Source organism: Podarcis bocagei, assembly GCF_964188305.1.
Source record: "Podarcis bocagei genome assembly, chromosome: 6".
NCBI lineage: Eukaryota > Metazoa > Chordata > Lepidosauria > Squamata > Lacertidae > Podarcis > Podarcis bocagei.
Window position 1 is genome coordinate 49899030 of NC_138130.1, and position 10014 is coordinate 49909043.

A 10014-nucleotide genomic window follows, 5' to 3' on the forward strand; every position below is an offset into this window, starting at 1 on the left:
AGATTCTTGGTTTGTTGCAAGCTTGCACTCTCAACCATTTCATGTCCTCTTGGATACTGGTACAGCTTCCCAGAGTTAACAGCTAATCCTTATTTAGCTTCCAAGGGTTAAAAAGGAGTGTGTGATTTGGAACTCTTGGGTCCCCCTGCTGAAGCTAAATGCCCACAGAGATGCAGGGGAGAAGCCAACTCTTACATACACAAATCAGTTTTAGCTGTATCCTTGGTCACTGGTCCATTTACTGCATCTTTGCTTGCAAGTCCATTATACACATGCATATGTCCTTTTGTATCCTTGTCTTCCCAGTATACTGGCAGCAGTTTCCAACACCACTTGTCCTGACCAAGCCACCTTTCTAACAATGCTCCCTCACTGTACTGCACCCGAGAAAGTAAACTGTACAGCCTGGTTGCACATAGGGATCTTTTCATATATATTTCTCCACTGGACACTTGTTTTTGCATCTTGAAGCTGTTCGTGGAGCAATCCTAAAAGCTGCTGCCACTAAAATGTTTCCTGGAAATGGGTCATTCCTGCAATTTGCTTATAAACGATCCTCTGTTCCTCTGATTTTTTACATTTGCTATTGCCCACAATCTGCTTGTGTGATTGATGATGGAACCACATCAAGTTGATACAACATATGAAAACACACGAAAGCAAAGATCAGACATTGATTGATCTTCACTCTTTAATAGGTTCACAATTGCCTGTTACTTCATCTTTGCAAAAAGGTATTACAGATGTATACATTATTTTTATTGCAGTGGTTTCTACAGAAGATGGCTAGTTCTGCGCTTGAAGCACAATATACACATTTAGTCATAGGCATGATTAAACACAGCATGGGATTGTCTTAAACAATAATAAAAATATATCCCTAAAATTGGGGAAAAAAGATGTAGAGCCAAAAGATAGCTTATTAAATATGCTGAATTCTGCATGGAGATACAATAATAAAAATCATGACAAAAGTTAGCCAGTTCTTGTTCCTTCAGGAATGCTATGCAACACACTGTAGATTTTTCAGCAAACCTGTTTCAGCAAGCTTAAGGAGGCAACAGCCTAAAATGCAAAATACTCAAGGTTTGTCTGGCAAATCCATCCATCTTGCTCTGGAGTGATTAGAGAGCGACTCAGACTGCCTCACTTAAGAACTGTGCGTTGCTACCCTTCTTCATTACCATGGTTAAGCCAGCAGGAAGAGAAATGTCCTTAAGATGCAAGGCCCAACAAGAAGCCGCCGACAAACCCGCCAGATACAACTATGTTCTGTTTAAGGAATTCTGTTGTCTGAAAAGGAAAGAGAGTTCACTATAGACTGTGGAAATGGCATTACAGCAAAAATAAAAAACCATTTTTTAAATAAACAAATACTTTTTGCACTCGGATAACCACCAGTTATGGAGTACTGTAACTCTAGGTAGAGCTTTGTTATTGTGGAAAGATTGTTCATTCTTTTAAAAAGGAACTATATACCTTAGTCTTGAATTATAAGTCCATAATGCTTGTGTAGAAGGCATCTGCAACCACCCTATGACATTTCAAATGCTTTAAAATGTTTTATCATAAATACTTTAAATAATAAACCCCTAAATAAAAATTCCAGAGGAGTAGTCTGTTGCAAGAAAATCTGCAGTCCTTAGGCACCTTTAAAAGGCTAACAAATGTATTGTGGCATACAGTTTTGTGCATTTGATGCACCAGAGTTTATGCCAAAGTACATTTTTTTTAGTTTTTTAAGGTGGCATTTGTTCTCAAATAAAAAACTATTTCTAAGGAAATATAATTGTTTCATGGATACAGACATCTGACTCTTTAAGGGCCAATGGAAGATTGAATAAATAAAATATGTTATAGAACCAGTCAAAAGGCCTCCAGGCACCAAACAGTCAAACATTCAAGTCAGGCAATATACCCAAGTGAAGGACTCTTCCCATGGGGGGTGGGGACTGCATTCCCTCCCTTCTTGCTGAAGTCCAGGGTAAAGCAAAGGCCATCTGGGGCACAGCACTTGAAGTGTGCAGCCCAAAGCTTTACTCAGCACCCTTTTTCCTGGAGACAAGGGTCATCTAACATACCATAGGTTGTTAAGATACGGAACATCTGGAAACCCAACAACACATCAAGGCTGCAGCAAAATCACTATTCAAAAGCAAGTAAGACATGCTTTACCTCCTCAATCAATGTGTTGATTTCAGGAGCTGCCTTGTTTGCTCGTTTTTTGAGTTGCTTCTTTGCTTTGTTTACATCTTTTTCAACCCTTTTCCAGTCAACCTGTACATAGCCACTATGACTAGCAATCTAGGAAAAGTAAAAGACAGACATCTGAAGACCTAGAGCAAAAAAAATTCTCAATGCATTTAAGGAAATTACTCATTTAGGAAACTATTATCTGCTAAAAATAGGTCACCTTCCACATTTTTTAACAACATAATCCCCCTAGACTGTATATATCTTTAAACTTTTAATTTTAAGATAAATCAGCAGAGAGACGGCAATAAATATTTAAAGGCTAGAATAGTATCTTTGGGCATGCCACTTAAAACCTATCAGTTTGTTTATAGAATCTATTTTTGGCTTACAGTCATAATGTCTTTAATGGTACATTTACATACGGGAATCCTAATCCTTGCTGAAGGCCAGCTTGCAGCGTGGGGGGAGGAGGCATTTAGGAAGGGGTGGAAGTGTGGCTCCACTTGCAAGGAAAAGCTGTACTAGTTGGATGGTCCATCCACACTGGAGGCCCTTGGTACATCCACCCAGAGCTCAACAGGCACAGAGGTACCACCAGCAGTGAGACTCATTCAACAGCATTCTGGGGCATATCATATTGCCCTGGAATGCTGAATCCAAAGTCTTCTCTCTTCCTTGTCAGTCTCCTTAACTGAGCCAGCCTGAAACTCATTCCCAACACTGGGGGTAGGGTTTAAAACTATCAGTGAGGGGAACACCCCCCTCCCCAATAACAAAAAATGCCTTCCATGTTCCACCCTGGCCGGAGCAAATAGCACTTTCCACTTATGATTGCCATGTTATATTTTACAAAATAGCCCCCTCAATGTCTCATACTTAAATAAGAGACATGAAAACTCTTAATGCTAGATGTTACAAGGTAACTATGTTCATGTTGTGTAGTCATATTTACAAAATGAGCATAATGATATTTTCACAGAGACTTTAATTTTTAAAGTGTGCGTGTGTAAATGAGATAAGATAGACCGGACGACACTTCATCAACCCAAACTCTAACGTTTTATTATGGGCACTTTGTGGTTCTTCTCACATGGATTTTAGCAGAGCTGCACCAGCATGAGGAGATCTGGGAAATACCTTCCAGGGACCACTTTATGCAAAACCATTCAGCTGTTGTTACAGCCTCCACTTCCCTTTCTGTTTACTGAGCAGTTAACTTGCCTATATTCAAATCATAGCACTTTCTAAATAATTAAAGTCTGCATACTTGTAGCAAGAGAAAGCCGCCGCCTACTGCAGTCGCTGCAAGTTTTCCAACCTTCTGGAATAAAAATCCTGCACACCTTGGAGGAACGAGAGAAAAAAAGGAAAAGACAAATTAACAGTGCAATCTTATACACGTCTACTCAGAACTAAGGACCTCCAAGTTCAATAGGGTTTATTCCTAGGAAAGTGTTATTGGATTACAGTCTGAGTTGTCAAACTGTGCATACTTACTGGGCTCACAACATATTTACTTTCAAGTAAATGTGCACAGGAGAATAGGCAATGAGGATAATCTGATAATTGGTTACTGTGTTCCAGAATTCTCATTCTCGTGCTCAAGACTGTGCATTTTGAAACTCCCTAACTGAATACTGTTGGCAAGTGTAGAATCTCATGGGATAAGAAATATGCAGGAACTCTCATTATTCTCATTGGCAACCCAGACAGAGCAACATGAGACTAACAGCACAACAAGAGATATGATTTAGTGGTCTTTGCAAAATATGAGGCTAGAATCTACTTTCCTGAATAAATAAGCCTACATGACATTACTGCATGCAATCAGTTACAGTGGTACCTCGGGTTACAGACGCTTCAGGTTACAGATTCCGCTAACCCAGAAATAGTACCTCAGGTTAAGAACTTTGCTTCAGGATGAGAACAGAAATTGTGTGGCGGCAGCGCGAGGCCCCATTAGCTAAAGTGGTGTCTCAGGTTAAGAACAGTTTCAGGTTAAGAATGGACCTCCAGAACGAATTACATTCTTAATGCGAGGTACCACTGTACTTGATAGTTAACTTCTATAGGTGGATCCTGTTGATCAAACTAATCTGTAATAAAGATGCTGATGGATATAAACTGCATTGTCATAATATAATCTACACCATTATTTTGAATACTTTCTTTTTAGGTCCCTTAGCGCTATGGAACTTGTGAAGATTATTTTTTCTACCTAGTCAATCCCTAATATCTAGCTCTATTTTATTTTGCATTCCGAACAGCGACATTACAGTGCCACAGGAGGGTGGTTTCACTTTACCAACCCACTTTTATTTCCAAATCTTTTAATGAAACTGAAGTTAATTAAATAAATACTGAACTACAATACCTCATTTGTAAGCATTTGTAGGTTGCAAGGTGTAAATGTAAAAGTATGAAGTCACACTCAGAGTAGGTCCATTGAAATCAATGGTCTAAACCAGGCTTCCTCAACCTCGGCCCGCCAGATGTTTTGAGACTACAATTCCTATCATCCCTGATGACTGGTCCTGCTACCTAGGGGTCATGGGAGTTGTAGGCCAAAAACATCTGGAGGGCCGAGGTTGAGGAAGCCTGGATTAAAGTAACTTCAGTCCATTCATTTCACTGGTCCCAGTCCAAGTCAACTGACATTGAATATCACCCATTATCTTTAGTCACAGTTAAAAACGCCAACTATTCAAATCCAGTCTCATAATCAATTGTGCCATCCCTGCCCTATCTTAAAAAAAAAAAGATAGCAATTTCTTCTCCAATATATTTTGAAAACTGCTTATAAGAATGTTTGAAACCTCTTTTACTAGTTCAGTGTGATCTCAGAAATGCAAAACTTATATCACTTTAAAAATACTTTCAGAAGAAAATTGTTCTATTAAAAACACACTACAGTATTTAAAAACAATTGGTTCTCACCAGCCTGATACGCCACCCATTACAATCTGAGTAGCTACGGAATACTTTTCTACAATAGGTCCAGAATTCCTGCCAAACACTCGGTTCCACCAATGATGGCGCCTTGCATATTCTGTTAAATCCAGTACTTCGTATGAATCCTCATCACTGTCATGCTCTTTAAAAGAGAAATTGATAGTTAGTTTCCCTCTACACTTTTTAAAAAAGAGTAAATGCGTTGCAGCTCTCAGCAATGCTAATTCACAAACATATGCCTGATGAAAGTGATTTAACTGAACACACTAATAATCCAGCTGTTCAGGAAGAGCAAGCTATATAAAAACAACTGGGAGATATTACTCTAATTATTTATATTAATCTCCTTCCACATAAATCCTGTGGCAGTGTACAAATTATAACAACAGCAGCTTTTTAAAACAAAAAATATGAGAAGGTGAGTTTAAAAACAATACAAATTGGACACCAATGGCAGGAACCCATTCATATAACTGGGAAAGCTTGAAAAAACAAAAATGTTTTCAGTTGTCTCTGGAAAGTGGAGAGAGTGGCTGTATGCTGTTCCACAGAACAGGAGCAGTCATAATAAAGCCCTGTTCCAATGATGTCCACTTGCCTGCACCACAGGACTTCTGGTTTCTCTTTTCCTTTTCCCTCCTCCAGTCCCTTGCAAGCTCCCCAAATCTGTTCTAGGGGGTCCCCCACCCTCTGCAGATTTTGGGGGGTGCCTATGGGGCTGCAGGGGGCAGGAGAGGAAGGAAAAGCCCTGTTGTACAAGTAGATGCCTCCTCACACTATGCAGGATCTCACTTACTGCATTTTCTTAATTTTATGAATATTGATAAAGATATAAAGGCTATACATTCTAATGTACAATTTGAGAGTACCATGGAAAGGCAACAAAACTTCTAGATTTCTAAGCTTATTAGATAACGGGTCCCATTCAGTTTAAGAAGTATATAGCATATGCATATATATGTTGTGGATATAAAATGTTTGCTTATGTGGCACTAATCTGAGAACACTCTCTCAGGAATCCACAAAGCAGAATACTAGCAAGTCAACTAAGGCGACAGTACTGTAAATATTTCAGATAGCACCCTTCATTTTCTGCAGTGTGATATATGTATTTCAGTGACATGCAATCATTGAACATATCCTACCATTAGTCTCCATGGCCATTCCAAGGCCTTGACCTGCAGGTTTACCTCCAGTTCCCCTCTGTACACATTAAACACACATGCATACAAAAATAGGCACATCCCTGCAGTGTTACCAAAATGCAGAGATGGCAACAACAACCAAAGTACTCAGTAGAAGTTCCATGCAAGAAAGAAAGGGAAACCAAAGGCACACAGACACATAAGCTACTACTGCAGCCAGATTTTCACGTTCTTTCAATAGTTGTTCCGTAAAAAAATTGAAAAAGGAAAGCCAAGACACTCACAATTTTTAAGATCAGGCAATCATGTCATGGATTGGTGGAGCATTAAGTCTGTATTTTGTACTTCAACATAATGGGAGAATACTTAAAAGAGATTTCACTGCAAAGAAAATCAAAAGAGCTAGGATGAAAATGAACACTAGCCTTCATTTCCTGTGCAGTAAATCTGTCAAACGTGATCCCTAAGGATGTAAGTTTTTAGGGTCATTAGGTGAAGGAAACCAATGACATTCTGTCGGAGCTCAAAATCCCCATAACTTATAATGTCATGGGTTTTAGTGGGAGCCCTAAATTATCTATGCTTTCCAGTGTCATTCACAGCTGACATTTCCTCAACACCTACCTAAAATATTTAAAATTATAAATAAAATAATTCTCCCTAAGGCATTCGAAGTGTAAATAACACTAACCTCAGTTATGCAAAATTAAAGCAACGACAAGCCAAAGAGCTGCAAGGCAGCCAAAGGGAGCAACTTTCAATCTCTGAATAAAGGGGAGTGGAGTGGCATTACACATGGCAAGTGGCTGAGCACTCATTTCTCATTTTGAGCCATGGAGGACATTTGCTCTACTAACACCCAAACACCAGGTGTGGATTCCCTGCCTGCCCATGTGGGCAAGACCAGCAAAGACAATGCATCGACTTTCTTGCCATCAGTATGGGAATACTCATGCAGCCTGGGTAGCCAACATGGTGCCTTCAAGGTGTTGTTGGGACTACAGCTCTCATCATTCCTCTCATCATGCTGGCTGGGGCTGGAGGGAGCTAGAGTACAACCATGTCTGGAGGGCACCAAGTTGGCTTCTCCTATCATACAACAAAAAGACTAAATTCAGGTGAATGTTGTATGGAGCTGGAAGCGTAGGCAGTTACATCAAGGATGGAAGAGATGAAACGTAAAATAAAAGACAGCCGTTAACACATACCCAGAACATCTTGCATGCAACATTACTTAATCTGGAATGGAATAACTACAACCATTCATTAACACGGATTAGAAAACACACACCTCACCCACAAGAACAAATGATGCGAGCAGAAGAATCTATCCTTTTAAATTCTTTACTATTCTGACTTCATATTAGTACCTACATAAAATATGCCAAGTGATAACTGTTCCACATGTAGCCATCTTCTCTCTGTATGTGACACCTTAGCCACTGCACAGGCTTACCCTAAGAGTCATTTCACTCATGGTAGAGCAACAAACCCGAGGTTGCCAGCCAATCTCTTCTCTCAGACAGGCACACCTGCATGATATATATGCTTTTTGGTGCCTGTCTATCCCAGCCACGCTTTAAATTTTTAGGGGACTCATAAGGTGAAATAGCCGTACAGCTAAAAGCAGTAATCTGAAAACTAGACTAGGGGACGGAGTGGATAGGGTGACAAAAGAGCAACTGTATTTTTGCTTCCTCAGAGAAACCAAACCCTCTCCCTCTTAATTTCGCCAGCAAATACACTGCATTGTTGCACTATCCTGGATCACAAGGTAGCCTTCCATTGTTAATTTTTTGTGTTAAATCTCAATCGGAGTCAAAGTCTGAGTCAAAACAATCAGAATCTCGCAACACCGTGAAAACCAACTAATGTATTAATTATACCGTAAGTTTTTGCGGACTCAAGCCCACATGGATGCATCTAACAAAGTGGGCTTGAGACCATGAAAGTTTATGCTGTAATAAATACACCAGTTAGTGTTTTTAAGGCGTCATGAGGCTTTGACTGAAGTAAATTAGTGCTGGATGAACCTACCAAAAGCTAATACTCCTTACTCTAAGCCACAGAGCCTCCAGGGTCAGCAGCATGCATCTGAATGCTAGCAGCTGGGAAGCTACCAGCAGGAAATGGCTCTGCTTGTTACAATCATAGAATTGTTGAGCTGGAAGGGACCTTAAGGGTCATCCAGTCCAACCCACTGTGAGCTCCCTATGGGCATCTGGGTAGCCACTGATCCTAAACTAGGTGAATTTTTTTAATCTGACCCAGCAGGCCTCTTATTATGGCCAACCCTCAGCACACTTATTAAATAAGTGAGAACCACTGAGCACAGAGAGCCTTACTTCCGAGAAAGCCTGATTAGGTTGGGACTGCGAGAAAATGTCCTGGCTGGAGGAGGCCCCTAAGCGCCCTGACCCTCGCCGCCTCTAATACATTTGTACCCCCTCACCCTCCGCCCCCTTGGGCAAGGGGTCTGCGCAAGCCCCGCCTACTCTGGAGCCGCGCGCATCTAGCCAGGCCGCCCCAGCCCCACGGATTGGGGGTGGGCGAAAGAGCAGGGCAGGATTGAGAGAGAGAAGCCCGGAAAGAGGCGGGCGAGTGGGGCTCCCAAGTCGAGACGACTGACCAGCTCCTCCATCAACCGGCTCCGTCTCTCTGCGCAAGGCAGGCCATCTCCGCTCTGGGAGGCTCGAGCGCCATGGAAACTGCGCCAGGCGGCCCTGGAGGAAGCCGGGCTCTCAACTGACCTGAGGCGGAGCGAGCTCTCCGAGACGCCATATTAGCAACTGGGGAGGACGGGCGGGCGGGGCGGGGGGGGGGAGAGAGAGGCAGCCGCAACTGCTCCGCCCACTCGCCGCTCTACAACATTCCACCCCCGCCCCCCCTCAGGGAAGAAAAAAATCGAGGGCTCCGGCAGCAGCGCATGCGCGACCCGAGGAGAAAACCAGTAAAAGCGTTTTTGTAAGACTCCTTTCGGGGCCCCCGGCTGTCATGGAGTCGCGTCGCCGCAGAAGCTACTCGCGCGGGATTATGGGAGTTGTGGTTTTGAGTTCCCTTCTCCCTCAAGCGAAACGGATAGAGTGTGCCGAGGAAGAGGGCCTGCCCGGAGAACCGGAGCACCCGGGTTCCTTGGGCGCTGTGAAAGCGAAGCGCTGCGCAGCCGCCCCATGTTTCTGGAGCGCGCAAAGCGCCGCAGAGCAGCGCAGATCTTCCTGAATCCCAAACGTTTGTAGAACGCTGTGTTGCCACAGACTCGTTTACTGGGTGAAACTGCAAAATACAAGTGAAAACCAATTAGAAGCAGCAAGATCAAGTCTTCGGGCCATTCACCATCCCTTCTAACCCAGTGCTTTTTCTAAAAAAATAATAATGTTTAGGTGTACTCTCATTTTCCTACTCATACTGAAATACTGCCCCTCAATGAGGCCAAACTTAGATTCACAAAATGTTTAAGGGTATATGTACCGCTGCATCCCCCCCCCCCCCCGAAAAAGCACTGGTCTAACCTACCTCACAGGACTGTTGTGAGGCTGAAATGGGGTGGAGGAGAACTAGGTATAACATTTTGAGGTTCTTGGAAGAAAAAGGTGGTATATAAATAAGTAATGAAACCAGACAATGAAATAGAGTTTAAAAGGTTTGGACAATAAAAAGACACCAGAGTAGGCACTAGATGAGCCTCGCCAGAGCACCAGTGTAGGAGGCAAGGTGGAACAGA

At 42.2% G+C, this 10014-nt stretch overlaps 1 protein-coding gene across 1 annotated transcript; it reads right to left on the reverse strand.

Moving 5' to 3' along the window:
• Positions 1-677: 677 nt before the first annotated feature.
• On the reverse strand, positions 678-9523 carry FUNDC1 (FUN14 domain containing 1). The gene is made up of 5 exons (XM_081197239.1): positions 9044-9523; positions 5134-5290; positions 3464-3539; positions 2176-2304; positions 678-1293 (listed from the first exon to the last, which is right to left on the reverse strand). The coding sequence occupies exons 1-5, from the start codon at positions 9072-9074 to the stop codon at positions 1216-1218; spliced, it is 471 nt and encodes a 156-aa protein (XP_081053365.1). The 5' UTR covers positions 9075-9523; the 3' UTR covers positions 678-1215.
• Between the last annotated feature and the right edge of the window lie 491 nt (positions 9524-10014).

What these genes read in the sequence shown, in the direction of transcription:
- FUNDC1 (XM_081197239.1), bottom strand. Translation starts at nt 9,074, where the DNA reads ATGGCGTCTCGGAGAGCTCGCTCCGCCTCAG. An exon ending in GAGAGCTCGCTCCGCCTCAG is followed by an intron (nt 5,291 to 9,043) that starts GTCAGTTGAGAG and finishes TCTCTTTTAAAG; the next exon opens with AGCATGACAGTGATGAGGAT. An exon ending in GCGGCTTTCTCTTGCTACAA is followed by an intron (nt 2,305 to 3,463) that starts GTATGCAGACTT and finishes TACTTTTCCTAG; the next exon opens with ATTGCTAGTCATAGTGGCTA.